The sequence below is a fragment of the Phaeoacremonium minimum genome (genome assembly GCF_000392275.1).
Source record: "Phaeoacremonium minimum UCRPA7 unplaced genomic scaffold PA7_03_scaffold_582, whole genome shotgun sequence".
Lineage (NCBI taxonomy): Eukaryota > Fungi > Ascomycota > Sordariomycetes > Togniniales > Togniniaceae > Phaeoacremonium > Phaeoacremonium minimum.
The window spans coordinates 283,991-311,768 of NW_006921484.1; the positions used below are offsets into that span (position 1 = coordinate 283,991).

The 27,778-nt window shown below is 52.8% G+C and overlaps 6 protein-coding genes across 6 annotated transcripts; 2 read left to right on the plus strand and 4 right to left on the minus strand.

Moving 5' to 3' along the window:
• Positions 1-347: 347 nt before the first annotated feature.
• On the minus strand, positions 348-3,615 carry UCRPA7_8236 (putative ap-2 complex subunit alpha protein; the record flags this gene model as incomplete). Its single annotated transcript, XM_007920753.1, has 7 exons — positions 348-515; positions 577-2,552; positions 2,606-2,940; positions 3,002-3,279; positions 3,332-3,375; positions 3,427-3,440; positions 3,521-3,615. The coding sequence occupies 7 exons, from the start codon at positions 3,613-3,615 to the stop codon at positions 348-350; spliced, it is 2,910 nt and encodes a 969-aa protein (XP_007918944.1).
• Positions 3,616-4,910: 1,295 nt separating this feature from the next.
• On the plus strand, positions 4,911-5,603 carry UCRPA7_8237 (putative methyltransferase domain-containing protein; the record flags this gene model as incomplete). Its single annotated transcript, XM_007920754.1, has 1 exon — positions 4,911-5,603. One exon carries the CDS (start codon positions 4,911-4,913, stop codon positions 5,601-5,603), a length of 693 nt encoding a protein of 230 aa, XP_007918945.1.
• A 504-nt stretch (positions 5,604-6,107) lies between these two features.
• Positions 6,108-6,599, minus strand: UCRPA7_8238 (putative arp2 3 complex subunit protein; the record flags this gene model as incomplete). The annotated part of the gene is made up of 2 exons (XM_007920755.1): positions 6,108-6,269; positions 6,345-6,599. 2 exons carry the CDS (start codon positions 6,597-6,599, stop codon positions 6,108-6,110), a joined length of 417 nt encoding a protein of 138 aa, XP_007918946.1.
• A 13,491-nt stretch (positions 6,600-20,090) lies between these two features.
• Positions 20,091-21,363, minus strand: UCRPA7_8239 (putative nitrilase and fragile histidine triad fusion protein hit protein; the record flags this gene model as incomplete). The annotated part of the gene is made up of 2 exons (XM_007920756.1): positions 20,091-20,942; positions 21,352-21,363. The coding sequence occupies 2 exons, from the start codon at positions 21,361-21,363 to the stop codon at positions 20,091-20,093; spliced, it is 864 nt and encodes a 287-aa protein (XP_007918947.1).
• A 684-nt stretch (positions 21,364-22,047) lies between these two features.
• On the minus strand, positions 22,048-23,536 carry UCRPA7_8240 (putative tpa inducible protein; the record flags this gene model as incomplete). The annotated part of the gene is made up of 2 exons (XM_007920757.1): positions 22,048-22,694; positions 22,753-23,536. 2 exons carry the CDS (start codon positions 23,534-23,536, stop codon positions 22,048-22,050), a joined length of 1,431 nt encoding a protein of 476 aa, XP_007918948.1.
• A 1,072-nt stretch (positions 23,537-24,608) lies between these two features.
• UCRPA7_8241 (putative endoribonuclease ysh1 protein) lies at positions 24,609-27,504 on the plus strand (the record flags this gene model as incomplete). Its single annotated transcript, XM_007920758.1, has 3 exons — positions 24,609-24,761; positions 24,815-24,912; positions 25,269-27,504. 3 exons carry the CDS (start codon positions 24,609-24,611, stop codon positions 27,502-27,504), a joined length of 2,487 nt encoding a protein of 828 aa, XP_007918949.1.
• Between the last annotated feature and the right edge of the window lie 274 nt (positions 27,505-27,778).

Genomic DNA, 27,778 nt, shown 5'->3' on the forward strand with positions numbered 1-27,778 from the left:
ACGAGAGTATTTGTCAAGAGTTACAAAAAGGTAAGGAGGCTCTTCGCAAAGTAGGTACATCTTAGAATGTCATAACAAAGTCTGTTCAAATACATAATGCTATCTACCTGGTATTCAGTGGAAGGATCCCTATACACATTACTGACCACGACAGCCACCCTCTTGGAGCTCAGATCGTGTACGTGTTAATGGGTAGAAGGATACCCTTGCAATGCAACCAAGTTTTTCGTGTCCATACAAGACTCCTGATGCTAACCGAGAACTCCTTACACTCCTAGACTAGTGCTGCAATAGGCTCATCAAGAAGTAGCTTGCTCTCATAATCATATCCGTATGGGTGTCGAGCTTCATTCTGTCACCATGATATTTCTGAATGTGTCGGATATCTCGCTCGCTGTGGGAGGCACATATTTCTCGGCAACTGTTGACATACCCTGGGCAATACGTTCCTCCAGGAGCTTCAGAAGCACAGGAGGCACCGTGTCATCAGTGGCCCGTATAGTCAAGCGAACCATCTAATTCATGTTGATTAGTGACAAGCACCTCGGTTTTATGTGTGCGAGAGAGGTCTCTTACCTGAGTGCCATAGTTGGGCTCCAATCTCATCAAGCAGCCAAACTTGCCACCTTCGGAGGTATGCAAAACACTAGCACCAACAAAGTTCTTCTGGTTGGGGTCTACGCCATCCAAAACGCCCCATCTGAAGCCTTCGATCACTTTCCTGATGAAGCCCTCGGTGATTTCTCGATCTGAGTCCTTGCCGCTTGCAAGACCAATAATCTGCTGCGCCTCCCTGGGCGCTCCGCCAATCTGCTTCCATCTCTTGAAAAAGTCATCAGCAGTCAGCTCTGCGGGATCCATGAACTTATGGATTGTGACAGGCAATTTCAAAGTGATTGCTTGCAAAGCTCCAGCGAGGTAGCTGATTCTCATGGTCGGGCTCTTTGTGAAAACCTTCTTGGCCTCAAACATGACAACCTGCTGTGACTGTGAGCCAGAAGGAATGCTGCTGTCAGGGAGGTTTTTGACATCCCATGTCAAACTGCCCTTCTCGCTCTCGTCAAGATCCAAGGTTGTTGTGAATGAGCCGATGATAGCAGGCGTCTTGTTGGTGAAATACATGATCAGACATGCCATCTGGCCGCGATATTCAGATCGTACTCCGACTTGGAGCTGTCCATCCTCGAAGAGGATGCCGTCGGCCCTCAGCATCAGACGGTTGAAGCCCCTCTCCCAGCCTGGCGATAAATGAGCAGCGCTCGCAAGATTAGGCACCTTCGCTGTCTTCGGTTCAGCCGGGCCAATGTTCAGCATATCAATACCAGCAAGATCATTGGCAGACTTGGCATGGCCGTTTGTCCCGTTCGTCGCGCCATTTGTATGACCATTGCCGTTGGCATGACCGTTGGCGTTGACACTGAATGATCTTCTCAGACCTTGGTTCTTCGCCATGGCGAGTTCCGCATCGGTATTTGCGTCTTTCCCACCAACCACCCAAGTGCGCTTATCACTAGTATTCGCATGCTTCTGGTGAAGGCGAGACAACAGAGCTGACTGACGCTCTGGGAATGGAGGCATCTCGTCGCAGACCGTTCTGAGCAGATCATCTGTCGGCATGTTGGCCAATGTTAAGAATTCGCAAGCTCGCTGCTGCAATTCGGCGTCAAGAGTATGACTATAGACGTCGAAGACATGGACAAGCTGTGTCTTGATCTCAGGGAAGAGGTTGACGTATTTGACGAAGCAAGATAGGATCATTGCTCGAGTGCTAGACGAGCAACCTGGAAGCTTGCCTTGTAGCGCCAGAAATTGTTCGATCGGACTGCAACCTTTTTCCTCCGCAATCAAATGACCGAACTCGCCAAGGATATAAGCGCCTATCTTGACCAAAGTTTCATGACAGTGGTCCTGTTTGACATATTGGAGTGAATTCTTAGCAGCATATACTTGCAGCTCCTCATTGTTCGTCACGATCTGGATAACACGTTGCCAGACTTCATCGCTGACGTGATCTCCTGCCATGGCAATCAATCGCAGTGATATATCTACATACCACTGGACATCCGTGGCGTATTTCTCAGTGAGGATGGCAATCTTAAGTACCATCTCCTCCCTGATGGCAAAATCTGCGTTCTGGAGATAATGTAGTAGCTCGCCGACGATAGGTACAGCGTTTGTCGAATCGCACATGCTGTAAAGAACGTCCAGGCCTTTTCTCCGAACACTGATATCGCGATCTTTCAAGGAGCCTATGATTATATCCTGATGCTGCTTGATAGGCTCCAATGTGTCGGCACGGGCTGCAAGATGGGTCATCGCTTCCAACCCAAGGTATCGTACATTTGTCTCTCTTGATTGGATGAACCGTCCAAGCCTTGAGGATATCTGCTTCATCAAAGCATGCTCAGTATCGAGATGAATGATCAGGTTGATAGCCTCGAACAGCACAGCATTCTGGGCATTGTTTTGCTGCACATTCTTGTTCGTTTCAAGCGCAAGGTTCAATATTTTCTGAAGTGATTCTCGGATCATCTCACGAACATGGCTGTCCTCTGTTGAACAATTAGCGACTATTCAAGCCGGAAGGTGCAAAGCACGAAGATACCTGATGGAGGGAAGTACTGAAGTAGCCTGAGCAATTTGACTTGAATCCAAGGACAAGGAACTTTGTAGTACAGGTAGTCTGCGGCATAGTCTCCATCGATGAGAATTCGTTTCAACTTTGCGGCGGCTTTGGCATAAGCCCCTTTGTATTGGTCCAGGTTGTCCTGCGCCAAAGCCATGACAAGAGAAGTTACAGAAAGGGAAACACCCAAGTCAACATCGTCCATGAGAGATATTATCCGCTCGGCCCACTGGGGCTGGATGATTTCTGGGGACTTTCTGTACAAACGCAGGAGGGTCAACGCAGCCTTCTTCTTCACGAAAGCTTTCGATGTCCTACGAACGGTCAGCCTGTACTGTACACATGGAATGAGGGGCTTCATACGGTGAGATCAACAATCTGTGAACTTCTCCGCTTAGAGATTCGCCCATCTCTCTGCCGCCAACATTTGCAATCGCGTGTAAAGCCAGGCAATTAAACAGCTCATTGTGGTCGAGAAGATCCTTTCTTATACTATTGACTACCAGATGGAGAAGTTCGTGCTTTTCGTGTAGGAATAGGGTCATGGCGAGATATCCAATTTGTTTTTCGGAGTATTTATTTGCAGAGATGAGGTTGACAGCTTCGAGGTGGCCAAAGTCGACGTTCCAGCCGAGGATATATATGTACAGCAGCTATCATCAAAATTAACGGTTGCCACAAGCCAAAAACGGTATGGGAACGCACCTTGCAGACATATTTCTTCTTGTGATAGCCGCTAAGACTGCCATCTATGCATTGTTAGTGTATCGCTAAGAGGCAATTGCAGGTCGAATGCGAACCTTTGAACTTGGACCTGTTGGATGCAGAATAGTCAGTCAATCAATGCCTTCTCATGACAAGAGCCTCCCCATCTCTGGGTTGGGACACGCTCACCGAATATTTGCCAACTCCTTGTTGATCCGCTTTTCTTCCAACTCCCTAGCTCTTGCATTTCTCAAGTCGGCGATGAATTGAACCAGGCCACGCATGTTCGAGTTATTACTACTCGAGCGGCCTAGAAAGCCGGCGGCGGAGGAAGCCATATTGTCGATGTTGTTGATTGCAGCAGCAGCCGTGACTGGGTATTTGGAGACAGTGCACGCTTCGTGAGGGGATCAACCGTCGCGGCGATACCTATTTACTCCGATCACCGCATCACCCGCAAGGGCTCACAGTCGAGCTATTCTTCGTCCAAATTAAAGAAATTCAGAGTGTTGACCTCGTCATGCTCGCAAGGAGGTTCCTTTGCATCAAGAGGGTTAGGATGGATAATCGGGTGGTGCGGGACTCGAAGGTCGGGGATGTGGCGGGAGGGAGGGTCGCTGCTGCTGCGGGATGGTGTACTCGGTGTGCGAGGATGCTGGGGCTCCTGGACTTGCGTGGCGCTTCGTGGTGGATGTCGGGTAGGATGCAGTTCAGACTCGATTCGAGCGTCCTTTCAGAGACGAGTGATCCGATGAAAAGCAGGTACGAGTGATTGTGCACCGCGAGACCGGTGCGTGCGTGGTTCGTCTTCGCACGTTTGGAGTGATGGATGAAAATGGGCGGCGGGCGGATCCCCAGGGTTGTCTTAGATGTCGGTGGAGAGCCGTGCTTAACCCCAATCAAGCAAGCCAACAAGCCAAGCTCCCCCTACCACCACCACAGCGCAGCGCAACGCTTACTACGGCCGCTCCCTATTTCCAGCCCGCGCGCGCCGTTCTGGCCTCTCTTAGCCACTGTGGCTGGCAGCACGGTGGCTTTGCATGACGTCCAGAAAAGCTCCCCTCGCTTTCTTCATCCGTTAGTCTATTTCCCTCCAAGCTTCCCGTCGACGGCAATCAAATCGCGAAGCTTCAGAATGTTGATGCAGAGGGAATTGCAGCCCGAACAATGAAGACAGTCCTGCGTCGGGTTTCGAATCATTCGCCTCTACTACGAGTGCAGCTGTCTGCTCGGCGATCGTACGCATTTCAAGCTTCTGGGTCTCCAATCTTCGAGGTCTTCAATCGCAGGACAAAATGGCTCCAGAAGGAGAGGGCTGCCTCAGATATCGAAGCTAGCCGTCAAGCCGACTACCTAAAGGATGAGGTCGCAAATCGGCTTTGCGAAAGACTGCTGGTATGCGCCGGGCACTCAATTACGCTGACATAGTCTTGCTAATAGAGAACCTTAGGATATCAAACGCGAGTTCCCCAGGGTGCTAGATGTAGGCGCAAACTCTTGCAACGTTGCGAGGGCGTTGACCCGAGAAAACCCAGACCCAGACCCGTCAAAGCCTACATCGCCGCCACTCTCCACGCGAATGTCAGAAATGATAGCGGCCGATTCGTCTCAGACCTTGCTGTACAGGGATGCCGACCTGCCGTTCAACAAGGAAATACCAATAACCCGGCATGTATTAAATGACGAGGAGACATTGCCGTTTGAGCAGAATTCGTTTGATCTGGTTCTCAGCAGCCTGAGCCTACATTGGATCAATGACCTCCCCGGCGTTCTGGGCCAGATCAACAATATCCTTAAGCCAGACTGCGCTTTCATGGGAGCCATGCTCGGCGGAGATTCGCTATTTGAGCTGCGCACATCACTGCAGCTTGCCGAGCAAGACCGCAGAGGCGGCATGTCACCAAGGGTGTCACCACTCGCTGACGTGCGTGATGTTGGAGGTCTACTTCAGAAAGCCGGCTTCAAGATGCTGACGGTTGACGTTGACGATATTATCGTGGACTATCCCGACACGTTCGCCCTGATGCAAGACCTGCAGGCGATGGGAGAGAGTAATGCCGTTCTCGGAAGAGAGATGGGGCCCATCAGTAGGGATGTGCTCCTGGCGAACGACGCGATTTATCGCGAGCTTCATGGAAACGAAGATGGTACAATTCCAGCCACGTTCAGGATCATTTATATGATCGGATGGCGCGAGTCGCCAGACCAAGCCAAGCCTCTTGCACGAGGTAGCGGCGAGATCAATCTCAAGGATATTTTGGAGCAGCAATGATAGACCCATGAGACGGGTATCTGAGCCTATTGGCTGTGGACTGTATACTAGAATTCCGAAGTGATCCGTGGATTGAAGCCGTTTAGCATATCTCAAGGGTACCGGACAGGGCTAGGTTAAGGCGTTCTGTAAATGTATTGGAAGCTTTCACCCTTAGGCTCCATTAATAGGCTCTATTGACTCTTCGCTTTCATTTGTGATATTCCCTTATTCTTTTCGTCGCAATCAGCAACACCTCATACCTTGCGCCAATCCGTCATGGTCCTCACTATGGACCCCTGTCCTGCAACGTCCACGACCTTCTCATGCCAGCTCAGTAGAACACTCATAGCAGCACCCATCGATTCATTCGCGGCGTGTGGTCTTGATCCGACTTGGCTGAAGCCAGTCTGTTGGGGCGTCATTCTTGTTGGGGTCCGCGGAGCACTACCACCGGATGACGACGCTGTCGAAGCCATGCCCTTGTATCTAAGCAATCAATCAGTACCGAATGTTCGACTCCTCCTAAGCCGCTTCTTTAGCCATGTGAGAAACATACAAGTATTTCATCAGGACATCGAGCAGTTCGCTTCCGCCGGGAGACCCATAGATGCGCTGCAGCATGGGCGTCATCTCGCTCGCCTTGATCGACTGCAGGACCTCGACGACAGTCTGCAGATGCGCATCCTATAAGTATCCACCAGAGTCAGCTTCTCCCAGCCATCCATCGCAGCGAGGAACCGGCTATCCGACCGTTCGTACCTTCACCATATCGCTGCCGTTGTATACCGGCATCTCGAGGCACCCCCGCAGCGCCCCCTCTGAGTCGCCGCCGCGGAGCAACTGCCTAACCTGGCCCGAGAGCTGGCGCACCTCGGACTCGCTGACCTCGGGCAGCGGCGGATGGAGCGTCGATGTGTCGAAGTTGAGGCTTGAGTCCTCCTGCAAGGCATCGATGTTGATCGTGCGCCATGCGTCGCTAAGCGAGGCAGACGTGTGCTGCTGGATGATAGACATTGTTGGTAACTCCGCCGGTCTCTTGTCCTATTGTTACTCCAGCTAGCTCGGGAGGAAATCGGTTTGTGCGAACTTGCGTGACTGAGTTGGCCGTTGTCGAAGATGGTGGATCGGTTGTCGTTGTGAAGCTGGCGGGGACCGATGCCTTTGAGGCTGACGTTGTTGGTGGGGCAGTCTGCACTGTGGCTAAGGAAGCGGGCATAGTGGGCTGGGCGCCCGCCATTCTGAAGCCACTCCACCATTGAAACTGGGCCGTTGTGGTGCATTTAGATCAAAACGACGGCCTCATATACGAAAATCTCAGAACAAGCAGTTTGGTCCCATGTTTGGCCTTAAACTTGGTAGTTTCTAGTCGGCCATGGTATTCGACAATGAATTATAGCTACTGCAGTACTACACTTTCTGGACTCATCTAAGTAACGACCCTAGGCTGTCTACAGACTTGAATATTTGGTCGTCTCTAGGTGGCAGTCTACCTAGGTAGATTAAATAGTCGCAGAACTCGAACAAAGTCACGCTAGGTGAAGTGTCCAGGTGGTAAGTCTTTGACCTGAAGCATAAGATCAGTCTCCAACTTCGTTTTTGCAATACAAATTGCAGGTGATACGGAAGGTCTCTCATGGTCACCTCGTCTGCACACCATGTTCGTGTCAGTTGAAGGGCAGAGAAAAATTAGCTGGAAGTCAAGCAACCGTCACGTCTGTTCACTTCCATCATCATGAGGCACACGCAGGATGATCAAAGGTACGTCAACCAGAATTGTGATTGTCTCGACACGGCACACTGCAAAATGGATCTTGCGGGGGCGGGCCGTAAATTCAAGGCGGGTTCGCTTTACCATGGTTTTTCCAACTTTCGTATGTTCACCGATTCCTACTACAATTTCTCCGCCTTCACCGGTCGATCGGTACGCTCGGTTTATCCACGATGAGTCAAGGAGACGGAAGATGGGCGACGGGCCGGTTCGGACTGTTACAGTGTTGACCATCAGTATACCATGCTGGCTACAGCACCACCAAGTCATCCCGCCTGCTTCCAACGTCAGGCACTCATTTTCAAGGTAACAGACCGTTATTGTTCGTCTAGAACCACCTGTGGAAGAATGGTCAGAGCCCTGACGCGTGCCAGCGATCACTGTACCGTGTTCTTGGCCCGTCAACGAGTCAGTGATAGCATTACCATCCAATCTCGACGAACTCCAAACCACAAGCTTGATCCCCGCATTCTGCTGCTCTTGGCCCCTGACGTTGCAGATCTCACTTGTGTCCTGACGGTTGCCATATTAGGATGTCCCCATTAGCTCCTCGCGAAACGGTGAAGCAGAAAATTTTTTTAATTAGCAAAATGCCCTGGAAACAAGAGCACGCATGGCAAGTGGGTGCTCCAAATGGCGGAAACCTTCCCCGGTCCCCGAGCACGAGGGCTCGGTACTACAAGGGTAAGAGGAGACAGGGGGTTGGATGAATCCACCGAACAATTCTGGAGCTCTAACGGCTTCGTCAGACAACTTCCGACAGGCTCAGAGAACCCTTCATGCATCGTTAGTCTGAGAGCCTGCCAGCTCGGTAGCGGTCCGTTTCCATTTGACACAAGAAATGAGGCGAGCTCTGCTCTGAAAATGACTTTGACAAAGTCCGCTTGATCTCTTGTTTTCCCTGTTGAGGTAAGCCTTCTCAACATCGGCCTAGCTAGATCTGGGCACGTTGCGCCGAGCTTGCATGATAACCGGTCTGGCGGGAGCCGCTTTGGCTATCCAAGCGTGCGCAATCGCCATCTTTGATGGCTTACTAGTTTAGTCCCAATTGCAAGATGACACCCTGGCTTGTACTGCATGGTAATATTCTGGAAAACGGCACGCCAGCGGAGCACCATCCATTGTTTGACGCTTTCCCTTCCTGGTGCATTGACACTTGTCTCTTTTTAAATTTCTCGAGCCCGGGTAGGATCACAAGCAACAGCGTTGGAGACGCGAAGAACGCGTTGAGAGAAGCCCTAAGAAGCTCCAGCCATTTGTTATCGTGCAAGGCCTAATTGACGTCAGACTTCAGAACGACCCCAACCGACTGTAAGTGAGACAAAGTCTCAGAGGTCGCGGTCTGACGACCGTAGCAGCGTAGCAACCAATCCCAGGCCATGCCGCCTAGAGTTCTGGCGTCTGGGAGGCCTGTATGTATCGTATGTCCCAAGTGTCGCATTGGTTGGGGATTGTCGAGCCTTGTCGTATCAAAAATATTCTTGCTGCATTTAGGCCTAGCCGTCTCGACGGGAGGGAGCCGTCTGATCGGAACTGTGACCCTACGCTTCGGCAAATTTTCTGAGGGAAGGACCAGGCCTGTCAAGCGGTCCATTGCGAGACCAGCCTTGCGTACTTCAATGGCTTTGGTCGGGGTCCTTTGACTTGAGCGGAAATCCGCCGGGCGTCTGTCCCCTGTCTTAGTTGGGTTAGTCGTGCCTGTCGATTGGGATTGATGCATCATATTCCCAAAGCCCTGGATCCCTGACGTCTTATGGCTTGAAAGTTTTGGGGAAAACGCACGGAACGACGTAAACGGCCCTTTTCGAAGACGGACGGACAGAAATCCAACTCTGGCCGTTGCGCAGCACGTAACAAGGGCGCGAGGTGGTCGCTCAGGCGACTCCTGCAAGGGATGGTGGCTGCTCATCAGAGGGCTACCAGCTAGCATTTCAATAAGGGCCGACCACACGCAGCCGACCAAAATTAGGTGCTTGTCGTCAGCACCTACTGCCAGGCGACGGGCGTGTCATGTGCATGTAGTCAGGTAGGTATAACGTTAGGTAGATTGTCTCCTTCAATCACGGCTGGGCTTGGTTGTCAGTGTCCCTATCTTGATGCGCTGTTTAGACGCCAATTTGCATGCGCCACAATCAGCCTGATCGACCTGACGAGTCCTCACATGACAGGTTGCGAATGCACTTGGGGGTCTGCCAATGTGGCCTTTCGATGTGCATTTCGAAAGTGACAATCATTGACTGGCTGACGGCTGGTGAATGGGAGAGCTTCCCGAGCCGCCCCCATCATAACATCAGGCGGCAACCTTCACATTTGTTGAAGCGATTCATGATTAGCAGACAGTGCACGAATGGCACCAAGTGACAGAATTCATTGAAGGTGACTGGGTTTGCAGTGGCCAGCTTCCCCTGTTTCAGAACGTCTGTCGAACCTTGTTACAGCACTCAGTCAATCCAGCTGGGCAGGGAGGCAGGAAAGAGGAAGATGCCTAGGGAGGGGAAAGAAAAAAAGAAAAAAGCAAAAAAGCAAACCCCAAAAGATAAGGCTGGCACTGGGGAAGTATTGTGCGACGCGACAAAGTGGTAATTCTGGTAATTCCCCTAAATCTTGCTGGACCCGTTGGTCTAATGCAGGAACAGCTTCCGTTTACGAAGGGCTTGCGTTTTAGGCTGCATTTTGGGGCAGGTACTCGAGTACAACGGGACTACCTTCTCCAGGTACCCGCTACATCCAACCCGTCTTGGGAGCCCTGACGGGTCCTGCCTCCGTACTCCGCACGGAAGCCGAAATAGGAAAGGGGGTACTTGGACGAACGGGGCCAATTTACCAGGCACAAAGGGTAATGTACCTCGAGCACAATGGATCATGGATGGGCATCCAAGCCAGGCCGACTAATATGCCGCACGTGCAACGATCGCAGCTGCCATATGTGAGCCGTGGGAAAAAATAGCCGAGTTTCGAAAACCGGATTGAGGTCGTTTGTTGCCATGTCACTGCAACGCAATACGTACTGTAGTAAGGCGGGAAGGAGCGAACATTGTTGGTAGCCAGTGTCGAAGCCAGGAAGGAAATCATGTAAGTGAAGCAAAGCCAGCAAACAAGGAAGGCGACCACTACATACCACCTACTATGACCACTTCTTTCCCATGGCCGCACCGCACACTGCACGCATCTGCGTCATTGTGCTGTACCTATTCCAACGCGAGGTGCAGCAGCGTACGCGTGGTGTCAGTCGACATCAGACACCCGACAGACCCGGAAGCCGTCGAGAAGGGTGTACAGCATGGTCTATTCTGAGCAACACAAAGCACCATCGATAGTGCTTGTGCAACGATAGGTCTTTGCCATCTCCCGCTGGCCAAAATACGACCAAGCAGGTCATCTTGGTGTTCCTTGAGTCTTGAGGATTGGCGAGGAACAGAACAGCGACATCTTGTGGGCTCTTCGCTTTCCGACTGTTTGGCAGGCTGGGTCCAGGGCGTTACTCTGTGGAGCGACCCGCAGTTGCGATGAGCCCGGTAATTACCTTAGCGAATGCTTCTAGAAACCGCTTCTATGCATGCGGTGCTCCTGGTGACAGGGCAGGGTTACAAGGCCATACAGTAGTAGAAGTGCATGGCATTTGGCAGTGCCAGCTAGGCTTTCTGCAAGGTCCCGATTGCTCGTTTCCGTTGCAATAGTATACACGTCTCAATACACGCACAGCAGCTTCGGGATGAGCATTAAAGATTGGCGGCAACAGTCGGGTCTGCGGCTGAGAATGCCAGGAGTATGTGACTTTCGTCCCTTTTTCGAAACTAGTAATTTCGTGCTCCTGTTTGGCCTGGGATGGCCCGAAGTATTGCTCAGGATGGGAGCAACATGCTGCAAAGATACAGACCAAGCCTTGGACGATTCGGCATGTACTTGGTGTCTCGGGAAGCAGAGCTGCAATGGCATGAAACTGATTGGAGATTCGTACCAAGTTGATATTCCTTCTGAGCATCACATTCGTAACCAGCTCGATGTATACTCGTCGGCCAGATACAAACCCACCATCTATTTTCCTGAAGACTAGCGACGGTATCCCGTTTATTTCGCGCTTGTTCGTGGTTACACTGCTGCAGCGGACCGAGTCATACCTTTGCGGCCCGTTCTGGGGAATGGCAGGAACGAACCAAGCTAATGAACGTGTAAGTCCCGAGCATTTTGATGCTCACATGTGCTTCAGTCAAACCAGTTTCGTGTGTTGCAGTGCTGACATGTGTCGGATCTGAATGTAATATGCATGCTGCGCAAGCCGCTAGAGCGCAGCCACACCGGACCACGCAAACAGATGCTCATCATAGCGACAAACACACCATGAATAACCTCCCTGTAACCCTATTGTCACCTACTCGAGCCGGTCGCATCTAAATACAGTGCAAGCTCACACAAGATGGGCTGGTTACAGTAGATGTTGCGTGATGAGTCAGCCGAAGACGGGAAGTAGCCCGCATTTCAAAGACAAAAGAGCCACTTACTTTATTCTCATCCTCCTCATGCCCGCCAGCAATCGCTTGTCTTGCCCGAGACTGTCTTGACCCGTGGATCTCGTTTACTACGAGTTCTTGTTACGCATGGAAACTAGTGCGCAATCTAACGGTACAATACTTAGACTCCCGGCAGCGCACCAATCCGTTCGATTTTTTGAGCGTTTTCCGTCTCGGTACGACATTCGCGAGGATACTCCCGTACTAGATGGCCGATGAAGGTGGTGGTTGTTGTTCGTACTGGGGATTCACGGAAAGCACACAGCGCAAACGAAGGCACAGCCCTCTCAGCTCTGCACGCATCTGACGCGCATCAGTAATTGATATCGCCGCTCAGCCGATATCCGCACCTTCCGCGAAGAGGATTGCAGATGACTTAGCAACATTGACTCATCCCTATCCTCATGATAAGCTTGCGTTTGCCGAGGAGGGACAAACGGTTGCATCACAATCATTACTAGTAGTCAGACAACCTCGAGTCCGCTTACTCAAGGGCTTGGATAGTATTGTAGCTTCGGGCCAAGGCATATTCCGGAAGTATCCCACCAGCCCGAGGATATACCTGATGGTCATATTTAGACGAGTCACCATGCAGATGTACTGCACCACCAGTCAGGCGCTGGCATCGACACCAAGCCGTTGGATTCAGTGTGACCGTTGAGTGCGTCAGCCTACTGGGAGCGCTCCGGCCGATATTGTGCGTTCACAGGTACGGTGGGTCTGCAAAGGTGTCTATACATCAGACAAGTCCTGAGTCGTATCGACATTGTATCCTTCCTCGCAGATACATGGAGAAGGGCCACGGGCTGGTTCGATGACATTGCAGCTTGTGTGCCCAATCCAAACAGTTTGGTGATGGTAGCGTCGACTCAAAACAAGGCTATGCGATGGCTATTGTTGGGGTGATGCATCATCGGGCTCAAGCTGTATATCTTATTCGGCCTGACAGCACACTCCTGCGGGACCACCGATCTGGGTCAAGCCTCATCATGCCTGCCAACCCGAGAAGTCGGGTCTTGGTTCAGCTTGAAAGTAGACAATTGAGCTGGCCTCTGTCGACGTGGCACGTTCCAGCAGTACCGCACCGAGAAAGCCTAAGAATAGTGAAGTATGGACTGCAGTGCCTCATTGCACCACAGTCAATGAATCGGTCGCCTCGTTCCAAGGACGGAGTCTACGATATACGCTCAGGGAAATCATTCGTGCTTGATGCGATTTACTATTGTTGAGATATCCCTACTCGGTTTCACCAGTCAGAATTAGAACTCAAATTCCTCAGGCGCTACAGTAGTGCGAAACTATCGAGCATCACATCCGAAGCGTATCTCTATCGTTCTCCTAGAGATCAATCACATGAATGACCACAGTCTGAAAGGGTGTCAAAGGGAATGGCAAACTTGAGCCCCAAAGAGGATACGACGAGAAGCAAACAGCAACTTCCGCTGTCAATAGTTCCTACTAAGCATGCCTGCGTCTTCCCCGAGCGATGCAGCTTCTCGTCTTGTCATGTCATCATTCCTTTGAACACCTGTCGTTGCACCTTATCGTATCGTATCATCATGACCGACCGGTCGGGTCCTATCCACTTCACGCGCCACACCCTTTCGCTTGGTATCCAAGTGGTAATCAGAGCAGTGGAGTTGTGTCTATGTGGCTCGTGTATCCCCAATCTTACAGCAAAAGCTGACATCCTAGCTAAAATGCCTGACCGGCCCTGCAACCTGCGCTGGGTATCTGCCTTTACCAGGGCTAACCTTACTGTGAATTTGCAGTACCCTTGATTGTCCTTCCAACCACACTTCCGTCTTCCCCTAGCCTGGATAAATTTTAGTGCAATTACCTTGACCCGCTCCAAAGAACGAGAAGAAAAAACTGAGTGATGAGCAGCGGGTTATTACTTTCCTACAACAGAAGCCGTCATACAAACATGTACCCAGCAGCTGGGATGGCGGAAGCTCCACGACTAGGGACTTTCAAGGATATTGTTTGTTTGATACGCACGAGTTAATTGTCAAAAATTTCTCCCGGGACCCAGCGATTGCTCATGAGATGACCTGTCAGCCGGGGCCGTCTTGCGCGGATGTTATCCGGCGCCTCCATCACTGGTCTTCTGCGACAAGCGACAAAGAAAAGACAATGCATGAATGAACGGGGCGCGCCAAAGTAACTCCCGCGATCAGATTACAGGAAAGTCAGACCGAAGGCATGCCGCTAACAGGCACAACACTGCAAAAGGAATACTCACTTTACCGATTGACCAAGGCCAACCTGTACAGCGTCCTGTCTTGTGATAGCGCCTGCCTTTCCGCATGCCCGCGGTCGTTACCAGGGCTGCCTGACCTCAGCTCACAGGATACCTGAGTCGGGTCGAGCAGATTTGGATGAAGCTGATACCTCCTGTCTACTCTCGCGTGCTTGGGATCGTCTGGCCGTTGAATGATGGCAAAGACCGCCTCTTGTTGGGATGAATTGATCGTCCTTGCCGCACGCCCCCTGCAGCGCGACACCCACCGAACGATTTTCGGTATCAAGCTCGACAAGCTAGCAGCCCCAGAGACTTGAAGAGAGCAGGGAGGTCTCGCAGGATGGGAAATGGAAAACTCTGTGAGCGCTGTAATACCCCCGGCGCTCCTTTACCACCTAGCAGAGTCGACTTGCAGGGCCTTCAGTCACTCCCCGTCAAACCCGCCAGAGAGGTCACCACATGGGCTTGGGCAGGACGGACAGGGGGGGAAGGATATGAAACTGAATGTACTGCAGTACTTGTCGTGGGTACAAGCCGGGGTCATACAGGGGCCACCCTTCCCCATCCCGTATTAAAAACGGAGTATCAGAGCTGGCAAAGTACTTGTGTGTACTTTGCAGCTTTCAGGCGCCGCAGCGCAAAGAGGTCGAGGTACCTTGCGGCCGTCTAGCCTACCGACACGCTCCGTACCGTCCCATCTCTGTTAGACTTAGTCTTTGCCTGCAATTTAGCTGGAGCCAGGAGAGCCCATCACCAAAAGGAATGGCCTCCACTTTTGCCTTACTCTCTCCCTGAGTTCGGGTACCTGGCCGTCCTGGGCTGCCCATGCAATACCATGCCATACCATGCCTCCATTTGCGCCTGAGCCACCACCCTCCTTTCCTCTTAACCAGGGCTGTCATCGACGCCGCGCAGAGGGTAATATAAGACACGGACGAGACCCCCTACTTTTCCGCCCGAAATTTCTCTCTTGAGAATCTCATCTAATATTTTTCCCTAACTCTCCTGTATAATAGTAGAAGACGAGCATCTCTTCGCTCTCGCTCACGCTCACGCTTACACATTCTGCGTCGCGTCTCCTGCCTCACGGCCTCACCTGCTTTTTTAGCTATTGCTGCTACTGCTGCTGCTGCTTCTTCGCGCATTCAGCTGCCCTACCGATCTGTCGCCCAATCGCCGCCCACTGCAACCACAACCGCAAGCACTGCTGTACGACGACCTTTAGCGATCCGCAACCTTGCATACTTCCAGAAGCCCGGCCTGCAGCTGTATCTGGTAGCTTGCCGACAAAGACCTGAAACCTACTGTCCTCGCAGAAGAGACACACAAAGAGACGCAAGAAAGGACGCTGAGACAGACGCATCTCGGCGAAGAAACCTACGGCCTTCCACCCTGTGCAATCCTAAGACTCCAGCAAATCCGCCTCAAACATCATTCGCGAGATTGGGCATAAAAAGTTGCCATCATCCTCGCTTTCGGTGCCGCCTTCAGCTCTGCCTATTCACACTTATCGCCCGCTTTGAGAGTTATTACTGGTGACGCCTGCGCAAACTGTCTACGATTCGGCAGAAATCAAGGCCTCCCTGTAACATCGCCTCAACAACCTCACCAATCCCGCATCTTCCCTGCTATTAGCTCCCACAACCAGGAGCTTCACTCGTCGCACTACGACGGCCAATTTGTGAGTCAGACGCTCTGATATTGCTTATTCTGCGTTTCCCAGCTGCTGCCTTGGGGAGAGCCTGCCCTGTGCTGCCAAAACACCCACCACCCGCCCTTTCCATACCTTTTATTTATACGTGCACATTCATCCCCCCATACCGATATTGAAACCCCTTTCGGCCCGTCGGAACATTGGCTAACATGAGACCCTTTCGCAATACAGCATCACAACCCCTGTCTCACACAATCACACACGCAAAATGATTGACAGAGAGTCATCGATTTTCGCCAACCACGGCCGTGGTGCCTACGACACGACGGGAGTTCCGAAACCTCCTCCGCCCAAGCCGCGGTAAATGTTCAACGCTATGGCATGGGACCCGTCTACACACTATCAATTTAGATCGCGTGGAACTGGCCGCTCCGCGGCGCCTTTGCGCATCATCTGGCTCCAATTCGCTTCGAATCTACAAAATCGCACTCTACGGCACTTTTTAATGATGCGCTACGATGCGCCTTTTCGCGTGTATCAACTCTGTACTACCTCAGCCGACTTCATGTCTTGGATCGATCGATCTTGCATTCCGATACGCCCTTTTTAATCCGCATTCCTCTCGAATACATATTTTCGGCTCGCCGCCACTTGCTTCCCAGCAGCAAGCCAGGGGAAGACTCAGCAGATGGTCTCATTGGGCATTCGCAAGGAATTTCTTTTTTCTGTTCCGCACGGCGTTCAATTAGACTGGGTTTGGATTTTCGGTTGCGCGGTGGACTTGCTTCTGTCACTTATGACCTCTCTTTTTTTCACTTGTCTCCTGGAAGCGCATACCCCACCAGTCGTCCGCGCTCTTCGTCAAATTCCGCAGTTCTCGCAAACATCCCTTGGGTTCGCTCTCATTCCTACGCAAACAAAGACAGAACCCTCGAGATCTGCATCGGCATCGTCACTTCGCTTGACTTCGTTTCAATTTGGCTTTCATCATTTTGGGCAGGATAATGGCTGGGGGATAAAGAAAAAAAGCAACACGACTTTTTTTTTTTAAGGAGCCCTAATATTGTTTTTGCTTTTTGATTGCTTGGGACATCTGGAATGGGCAAAAGCAGGGCGAGGATGGGAAAAAAAAGATGTGCTTTTGAATTTGGGATGCATATAGACTTGCTTTCGGGTTTTCCTTTACCACACACTATTCCCCTTCCTTCCAGTGCTGATTTTTCTCTCTTCATTTGAGGGACGCACTTGGACTGTATCTTTCCTTTTCGACAACACTGTACCGATACTGCGGAAGAATCTGGACGAGCCCCCGAACGAGGACCATCCATCTGTGCCAGCTGGGCTCTGGGCGGAGACCAGATTCTTAGAAGATACCCCCCCGGTTTAGAATGTATCTGTATAGTACAAGATGTGCGCGCGAGCTACACAGCACCAAATTATCAGCTGAAAAATAAAGAAAAGACCCTTTTTCTAAAAGCTTAGACTCCTTGGCCTGTTCATTGTGTCATTTGCAAATCTATTGGCGCGAATCGCCTACGAAATGGGGGTAATTGGTGTGTGTGGGCGACAGCTCGAAAATGAGACAAGACCGGCATTGCTGTGTGGGACGACGAACCCGATCGACGCACGCTCGGTCAGGCGTTACGGGAAAAGTAAATCAAAACCACATTAGTGGTAGATCATCCTCTCACTTGTGGTCCCATGCGACAGCCGAGGTGGTTTGGCCCTCTCGGTGCGCCGTTCACTCCTTCTGTTTTGTGACATCTCAGGTTTCCAGCGAAAAGGAATTCGCCAAGCTGTATTGACGGGGAAGCTTCCGCCCACAGAGCAGCGGAAACCTTAGCTGCCCAAAGGGGGACTACTGCACACGCATACATAGATACCGGTAGTATTACCCTGCCAGACGGACAAACAAACTAGAGCTTTCCATGCTGCGAGCTACCGAGACTACAAGGTGCTTGTTCGTTCGAGATGCTGCTCTTAGTGACCCTTAGCGTATTGTGGGTGGTGTGGTGAGTGCTCATTACCAGAGGACCTGCATCATTCAGCCAGGATGTTCCCAAACAGCAGCGTCTGGCAGCGGCGTGCTTCCCTGCTTCCCTGCTTGCTTGCCTGCCTGTTTGACCGAGCTGGGCACACGCGCCACGGACTCTCTGCGCACGAGGGCAAAAAGAGCAAAGCAAAAAGGAAAACAGGCAAGTGGACGTGCTACCCAAGCTGGGCGGGCGCCGAGGTGACGAAACCCCCCTTGGCTCTGCCCAGGGAACTAATGCAAGTTTAAAGGAGTTGCAAGGGCATGAAGCCACCCGGGAACCGCGCCCTTGGGTCCCCCGACTCGTTGCGCCGGGTCAGTCCGCGGGCCAGTTACATCTCGTCCCAGTGTCGCGGGAGGTCCACAGCGCTTTTCCCTCTTGTCCTGGCTCGCCTGGCTCTGTCATGTCACTCTGGGGGGAGGGAGGGTGCTGCACGCTGCTGCACCCGGGTGCAAGTCGCCGTGGTGGAGTCGCTCTCTGCTTCTGCTACATATGATACTTCCTCCTTAATTGTTGATATTGATATCGTTACGAGTACACTGTAGGCACGCATCCTAGTCCCATGTCTAGATGGATCATCCTGTCTATGCTTCCATGTTTTCCGTTTCTTCCCTGCGACTATTGGGGCATCAGCACGCACCTAAACGGGCCGTCCGGTCCTCCTTTTAGAAAGAGGCATTTAACGTTACCATGCCTCACATGTCATGTCATGGAACATGGCTGTGACGCAGCGCTGTGTGTGTGAGTGCGTGAGTGTGTGTGTACTGCATTGTATGTGTGTGCCTGTCAAAGCTGGTCTCCTGCCCAAATTGGAGTCGGCGCGTGTGGGGGGCTTTCCGTCACTGGCCCCCAAGGAATAGAATCCCCTTTGTCGCTCTTTGGGGGGGGGGGGGGGGGCAGCACTTGGAGACTTGGGACCCCCAACTCCCCGTTTGGCTGCTGGGAGAGAGCGAAAGACCAGAACATTACCGCTTCGGACCACCTGCATGCAGGATGGGCCATCCTCTATCCTCGGCGATGTCCTCGTTCACGAGTGGGGGGGTGGATGGCAGCAAGCAAACATGCCCTGGCTCGCCTGGCTCCCCGATTGCTGCCCGCGTGGGTCACCGTCGCTCCCCAACGCGTTTCTTTGCCGTTTTGTTATATTATCACCCAGGGCCTCCATGCTATCGACGCCTATCTGTTCTGTTTGCCTGTCGTATCTTTTTCCTGACCTGTCATCCCACGCCAGACTCCTGCCATCCATGTCCATGCCGTAGCGTGCTGTTTCTCCCTGCAAGATCATGTACCTTGCGGCCCGGAAATGCAGCCACTCGCTTCACTAATAAGGCACAGTAAGTCGAAGGAAGTGTGCATGGTCGAGTCTCAGGTATCTACAAAATAGCTACACGCCAGCCTGGTGTCCCTGGGATATCCACGCGCCCCGCTGCATTTCCAGTCTCCTGGGTCCTCCTAGCCAGCGAATCCGTTTGCTTACGCGCCCTGTACCGTACGGTCGCCCCTGGAGCATCATTACCCTTCTTGCAGCTCTACGCCGCCTCCCGAGCTGCTGGGAATGCCTTCCCGCCCAATGGTTTCGGCTCCACTTCGCGGGTGGCTCCCCTTTTTCCTTTTGTCTACGCACCTAGCCGTTCATGTACACAAATGTTTCTATGTCGTTGATGTGTTTGCCTCTCAGGGTGCCAATCCCGGGTGAAACGGAGGCTTCCCTCTGGAACGGGCTAATCGGATCTACCGTCTACGGGGAAGTGGGATGGTATGGGAAATGGGACGGGACGCGGGTGTGGCCAAGGGCGCTGACGACTCATGAGATTGAGGCTCAGCTTCACAGTCATGAGACAAATGAAACCACGGGCTCCACTATCGACTTTGATATTGCACGTTTTCCCGACCCAAATCCGGCCTTGCTTGAGAGACTTATTCTTGTCTAGGTACAGCATTGCAATGGTCGGAGGTACAGTTTCAAGACGCTGCTCGACTACGCGACTACAATGACATATCATATTTCAGGATAGACGTCCCTATAAGCGCGGCCATAACGTCAGCCACCTTTGCTTTTTGGGCAGAAATTTCATAGCAAATAGATCATAGCAAACAAGGTCCAGCTTCATGAAAATGTTGAAAAAAAAATTTAAAAATTAATCAAGGTGAGGATTGCTGAGCAGTGCAGGGTATCATTCAGAAGCAAGCAAACCCATCCCCGGGGCGAACAAACGACTGCATGCGGTTGCAGAGCTGCAGCAACGAGGCCGTGATGGGGAAATCACAGGCGCAAGAAGCAAAGAAAGGAGGGAGACTCACGTCCTGCGAACCAGAGGCATGCTTTCTCTTATTCGGTCCCACTCGCCCAGGTCGACGTCCACCAGCCCAAGCTGCCCGACCGCGCCGTCCTCGACGCTCCCGTCGTCCGCGATGCCGCCCAGCGCGCACAGCACCTTCCCCCACGGGTCGACGGCCATGCTGCGCCCGTAGCTGACGCGCTTGCCGTTGTGGTTGCCCACCTGCGCCGCGGCAACCACGTAGCTTTGGCTCTCGATGGCCCGCGCTCGGAGGAGCACCTCCCAGTGTGCGCGGCCCGTGGGCACCGTGAAGGCGCTCGGGTAGGTGAGCAGCTGCGCCGGCTTCCACCCGGAGGAGGGCGGCGGGTGGGCGAGCCGGATCGCGGGCTCCGGGAATCGCAGGTCGAAGCAGATCAGCGCGCCGACGCGGCCCACCGGCGTGTCGAAGGGCTGCACGATCGAGGTGCCCGCCTGGGTCTGCGTGGACTCGCGCAGCGCCCCGTAGTCGAACAGGTGGAGCTTGTCGTAGGTCGCGGCATCACGCACCGTACCGTCAGCGTCGATCCAGATGGTGCGGTTAAAGAGCTTCGTTCGCGGCTCCTCCTGCTGTGTCGAGACTCCCGCGCCGGCCCCGGCGCCGGAACCCGCCTCGGACTTCGGTACGGTGGGGACTACCGGGTTGCTGGTGATGTCGGCGGCAGCCTTCACGGCAACAGGCACATGGATGCCCACATTGATATGTAGATTGTGCTGCTTGGCTGCTGACTGTAGGCCGAGTACAAAGGGTGATTGTGAGACAGGTCTCGCGAGCGATAGAGACTCTTGCGGGGAGCTTGCGATGTAGTCTGATGCTTCGGGGAGAAAGAGAACCTGCCCGGTGTTGTTAGATTGTAGTTGACCATGTTCTTTTCGTATGACAGAATGGGTAGCTCTTCCCCAAATGCTGATCTTCCATATGTCTCGCCGTTGTGGCTTTTGATATTGGGATGCTCTTGGGCCCACCTGAGGGTCTGTAACTCCTAGCAGCCTTCCAAACATACAAGCCTAGGGCGCAAACATGCTTCACTTGCTACTTGCCATGTATTTTGACATGAGGCCACTCGGCTCTGAAACGAATTGAATACGAAGGAGTACAACCTTTGCTCCAGCTGCTGCTGCTTTGCTTATCAATCGGACACACTGCTCTAAGTTGTGTGTCATCGACGATGTTGAGCAGATCTGCCCAATGCCCTGCAAAACATCAGTAAAACGTAACAGAGGAGCTGTTGGTTCACAATACCGCTATCGCCATTCTCTAATCCTGGTCAGCTCAAGTGCCGACGAGCGTTTGTTTCGTTTAAGATAATGGTTCTGACGTCCAAGGGCGGTCCCACAATCCACAACTCACAGCACGTCACTGGCAAGTGCGAGGATCGGCGGGGACCGCGCAAACTATCTTATCGTACAACAAGCGCATTGAAGTGTCAACAGAATCATGTAGAGTATGATAATAGTAGTGGAACCCACCCTCCATTCACCTTTCTTAATGTAGTATTGAATAGTAGATATTGTATGTCAAATACGTACTTTGTCTTCAATATCGGACACGATGATCCCACACATGTCATACAAAACACGGCAGGAAGATAGCTCGTTTTCATGGCCTCTATGGCATTTTTCGTAAGTCTACAATGTCCGCTGCCCCTATTTACTACCCTCTGATGGTCTGCTCATCCTATCAACTCTATGACGACAGCGGAACATGGGGCTTCATCGAATTATTAAAGACCCCTTTCCCCGTCTTGTCTGTGGGGAGCTAAGAGTAGACGCCTTTTTGTACCTCAAAGCGGTAAGATGCCTGCCTCCCCCTTTGCCGATGCCCTGTGGTAAACGCCTGGCTGAAAAGTCCTGAAAAAAATACAACATGAGGAGCACGTGTCCTCCGAAATCAATCGTCGTCCTCTCGCTGGCGACGAAGTCGGCGCGATCCCAATCCCTATTTGGGCTCCGACTCGTCCAATTTGTCATAGGCAAACTGTAGAGCAGCCTTCTCTCTCCCATCTCGCTCAAGGACAACGACCCAGTCTCGCAGCTGGACGTTCTTACCCTTCTCGCTGTACTCTCTCCACGTGCCCAATTTATGTCTCCCCTCCTGAGTCAAACGGGTGTCTTCGGGTGCCTTGGCACTGGGAGTAGCTCCAGGAGTGCCAGGAAGTCCCTGGGTCTGAATCTTGGATGGTGTACTCGCGCCGCTCGCGCCTCCTCCGGACATCCAGCTGTAGGACTTGCCCTTTTTCTTGCCCATGCCGCCAAGGAAGGCCATGGTCGTTCTGTTGACGTTGGCAGCATTCGACGCATCAGCGAGCTTAGCCTGGGCATTCTTTTTGAGCTCTTTCTTGGTTGGTGCTTTCTCCGGCTCCGGCGCCACAGAACCAGGAGTTGCGGGCGCAACTGATCCGGCGCGTGAAGGCGCAGTAGACACATCCCCTTGTTGGCGTTTTTGACGCTTGCGCAGACGTGCCTCCTCGGCATCACGATCAGCTTTACCAATTTCTCTCATGGCCTGGGCCAAGTAGTTGGCAGCATTCTGTGTCGCCTTTGCCTCAGTAGCTGAATTCTGACTCTGGCTGGCTTCAAACGAGCCTGATTAGGGGTTTTAGCATATTGTAGTGCAAAAAGGCAAAAGAAGTCAGGAACTCACGTTTCAGTGGATTCGTCCGGGGGCTGACCGCACTCTCCACGCCTGTTCGAGGGCTGGCTTCACTTGCAAGGCCAGCGTCAATACCGGTCAAGGGAGCAGCAGCATCAGCCCATTCAGCTGGAACAGCACCGTGTGAGGTCTGTTGACGTGTAGTCGCAATCTTGTCAGCATCCTCGACAAGCTCACGAATGCGTTGCTTCGCGGCCAAGGACAAGAGCGCAAGCTGGTCAATCAGGTAAGCTTCAGGGGGCAGTATTGAGCCGTACGTTGCAACCATGGCACCGTCAGGACCAACGCTTGTTTGAACGGTAACCTTCGGCGGAGGGTAGTCCATCACGTTTCTTGCCTTGACCGGTCCTTGAGGATTCTTCTGATCAAGATTAAGGGTTAAGCCATATTCCTTTGCAATCTTGTCTGCTTTAAAATGAACTGTCGCAAACTGCAGGAAACGATTGTTCTGTTCCTGCGCTCTCTGAGTCGCGAGACGGACAGCAGACTCATTCCAGGCCCGTTCAGCAGCAGCGGCTTCAGCCACCTTTTGGTTCACATCTTTTCCGGGTTGGGCTGTCTGATTGGCAAGCCCAGAGCCAAAGAATGAGCCTCGATCTCCCGGAGCGTTTACTGGAAAACCAGTCTTTGCGTCGTGTCCATATGTTCCAGCATAATACTCTGCCAAGTTACTCTCCTCCTCACGAATGTTGATACCTGTTCCTGCGAGGGAGTCGCTCACGTCGTAATCTGACTCCTTGAGAGGTCTCTCTGCGGGTTTAGACGGAGGTCCCATAGCGCCTGGAGTCGGCGGCGCAGGCTGGAGAGGCGGTGCAGCAAAGGCGTAGGGGGTGTATGCAGGTTGCGGGGTTGTTGGAGTTGAGTTATTCGGAAGAATAGGAGGAGCGCTTGGTACAGGTAGAGGGTGTGGTGTTGAGGGCTGTATGGGAGTGCCATGGAGATTACCGCCGTTCATGTAAGGATGGTGGCTGCCGTCGTAGGAAGGTTGACGCGAGATAGACTGTGATGGAGGATACGAAGGTGAAGTCGCAGAGCCTGGTGTTGTGACGTTGCCAGATGGGCTTAACGGATATGATGGCGTACCATATCCCGACGGTGACGGGCCAGGCGACAACTTTTGCTTCTTGGCAGCAGGAATGGGAGCATATCCAGGCTGAGGAACAGGTGAGGTCACTCCTGGGTGCTGAGCAGGAGGTGAGTGTGCCGGCGTGTATACCCGCGGGGGGATGTGCTGCTGCGGTTGAGCCATGCTGAATCGCGTCTTCAGTATCGCCTCAGATGGGGAATAAATGAATCGTGTGTTTGGCGATGTCGCGGCCTTGAGGGGTGCCCTCAGATCACGGTCGGACCCAGGCAGAGGAGCCTGTTGAGCGGGTCAAACCTCCCTCAGTCGCGCCCATCCGATGCCTAATAGATACTCTCGACGGCGAGAAGTCTATGAAATACTAGATATCAGCCGTATGCGCACGTATTTGACGGTCGGATCTCGAAGATGGCGCGGGTTGCCGTCGCGAAGGCTGTGGGGAGTGGTGGTGAGTCTTGCCAAAATCGCAAAGCATCACAGAGGAGCTACCCCGTCGCGGAGCGAGATTGAACAGGTCACGTGGAATCGGCACTCCTTAGAACGTCCGTGCGCTGGAGCCGCATTTCAGGCGCGGTGACGTTCAATTAGCTGTATTTGCGGTCGGCTTTCTTTTGTCTCGCATTCCTCTAACCGTTCTTTGATGCCTGCGAGGACTTTGCTTCTCATGTTCAACTGCTGACTACAGTGCAACACATCCTTTTGGATGCTTGTTAGGTGCTAACTCTCAACCGCATTTTACAGAGCTACCAGCCCGAATTCTGCGATGGCGTCCAAGCGCAAAGCTTCCGCGATGGCGGCCTCGGTTACCGAGGAGCCTGTCGACCCTTCTGACGAGCTCATGTTCCTTTGCCTAGGCGGTGGAAATGAAGTCGGGCGGTCATGCCATATTATTCAATACAAGGGAAAGACAGTCATGGTATGACATGGATTCCGAATGACTGCTAGCCATCTCATTAACGCTTCATTCAGCTCGATGCTGGCCAACATCCCGCATATGATGGCCTCGCTGCGCTTCCTTTCTACGACGACTTCGATCTGAGCACCGTTGATGTTCTCCTTATCAGCCAGTAAGCTCGTTCCCCCACGTCCTTTCCTTTTTCTAGCGGACAATCAATGGCATCGCGAATGGGACAACTAGTATTCGGTCGGCCTCCGAGTTGGTGCAATGCCAGCTCGGCTGATATCTTTGGTTTTTTGGATATCTTGCCGACTACCCTTCAGCCATCGGCTACCTCCATGTACTCAGAGAACAATACAATATTATTCAGCCGTTGCCCACTTTGCCCATTCATGCCACGCTCTCGTGAACCATCCAGCAGTCGCAATGTAGCTCTCTACCTGCCCGAATCCTACTGATCGCTCAAAGTTTTCACATAGATCATGCCGCCTCTCTTCCCTATGTGCTGGCCAAAACCAACTTCAGGGGTCGTGTCTTCATGACCCATCCGACCAAAGCCATATACAAATGGCTCATTCAAGATAGCGTTCGCGTGGGAAACACGTCCTCAAATCCGACCTCGCAACTGATATATACGGAGCAAGACCACTTGAACACGTTTCCGCAGATCGAGGCTATCGATTACCACACAACACACACTATCTCTTCGATCCGCATCACACCCTACCCGGCAGGTCATGTCCTCGGTGCTGCCATGTTTCTGATCGAGATTGCCGGACTCAAGATCTTCTTCACAGGCGACTACTCACGGGAACAAGACCGACATCTGGTCTCTGCCGAGGTGCCAAAGGGTGTGAAGATCGATGTGTTGATCACCGAGTCAACTTACGGCATCGCATCACACATTCCGCGGCTAGAGAGAGAGCAAGCGCTTATGAAATCCGTGACTGGCATCTTAAATAGGGGCGGTCGTGTGCTCATGCCCGTCTTTGCTCTTGGACGAGCGCAAGAGCTTTTGTTGATCTTGGACGAGTACTGGGGCAAGCACCCAGAGTTTCAAAAGATTCCTATCTACTATGCTAGCAATTTGGCCCGCAAGTGTATGCTGGTGTATCAGACATACGTGGGAGCCATGAATGATAATATCAAGCGGCTCTTCCGGGAGCGCATGGCCGAGGCCGAGGAGTCGGGAGACGGTGCCGGAAAGGGAGGCCCGTGGGATTTCAAGTACATCCGCTCGCTCAAGAACCTCGATCGTTTTGAAGATGTCGGCGGCTGCGTCATTCTTGCTAGTCCCGGTATGTTGCAAAATGGTGTCAGCAGAGAGCTTCTGGAGAGGTGGGCACCGAATGAGAAGAATGGAGTCATTATCACAGGCTACAGCGTGGAGGGCACAATGGCAAAGCAAATAATGCAGGAGCCGGAGCAGATACAGGCCGTCATGTCTCGAAGCATGGCGGGAGCCAGGCGAGCACCAGGCGCAGAGGGCGAAAAGGTCATGATACCGCGGCGGTGCAGTGTCCAGGAGTTCTCCTTCGCTGCCCATGTAGACGGAAACGAAAACCGAGAGTTCATCGAGGAGATGGCCGCACCGGTCGTCATCCTCGTTCACGGCGAGCAGCACAATATGATGCGGCTGAAATCCAAGCTCCTATCCCTAAACGCCAACAAAGCCACAAAAGTCAAGGTCTACAGCCCTCGCAATTGCGAGGAACTGCGTATCCCTTTCAAGGCGGACAAGACTGCAAAAGTCGTTGGCAAACTCGCGTCTATCCACCCTCCAACACACTTACCAACCGACGACGAGCAAGCTCAGCTTATCACCGGGGTCTTGGTTCAAAATGACTTCAAAATGTCCCTGATGGCCCCTGAAGATCTACGTGAGTACGCCGGTCTGGCCACGACGACTATCACCTGCAAGCAACGCCTCCATCTCAGTGCCGCAGGTGTCGATCTCATCAAGTGGGCACTTGAAGGCACCTTTGGTAGTATAGAGGAGCTGCCCGAGATGAAAAAGGAGCAGAACGGCAATACCAACGGCACCGACGCCAACGGCGATGAGAATATGGAGCAAGAGGAGGAGGCTGACGAGGAGGTTAACAATCTCGTTGCGGCCTACCTCGTCATGGGCTGCGTGTCGGTGCGGTATCGCAGCAGCGGCGAGGTCGAGCTCGAGTGGGAGGGCAACCTGCTCAACGATGGCATCGCCGACTCCGTGATGGCAGTCCTAATGTCCGTTGAGAGCAGCCCCGCGGCGGTCAAGCGGTCGTCGGCTCAGCACCCTCACGACCACGGCGACCACCAGCACGAGTACGAGCTGCCCACGCGCAACCTACACGTCGGCCTAACGCCCGAGGAGCGTCTCGAGCGCCTCTTCCTCTTCCTCGAGGCACAGTTCGGCGCAGACAACGTCGCGCCCATTGCACAGCCCAAGCTAGCGCCCTTGCCCGATGATGGGGATAGCAAGAAGAAGAAGAAGTCATCATCCGCCGACGACGACGACGGCTCGGACGCGTCGATGGACGTCTCGGACGATGAGGACGAAGCCGAGCGCCTGCTGCAGCTGCGCCAGAAGACGGAGCTAGAGCGGCTGCACCGCCTCGGAATCCCGGTGCCCGGCGTAGCCATCAAGGTCGACAAGCTGGCGGCGAACGTTTGGCTTGAGGATCTCGAGGTTGAGTGCGCCAATAAGACGTTCCACGACCGTGTCAAGGCAGTGGTCGAGCGCGCGGTGGAGGTCACGGCGCCGCTTTGGGGCTGATGATGAATCATGTGTGGCCAGACTGTATTCCTTGACACGTCTACTATCTACGGGACTATTGTGCTATGCGTATAGGCGGCGTTTTTTTAATTCATCAAATTCATAGTCAGATCCATGGTCTAAGGGGACCAGACCCTGCGAAACGGGAACGACAGGCAAACAATGGCATTAGGCAAATACAAACAAGGACTACCTAGGACATGGTAGGTTACGTAGAGCAGATACATGATCAATTACCTATCACTCCATGACAAGTAAAAAATGTTTTAACAGT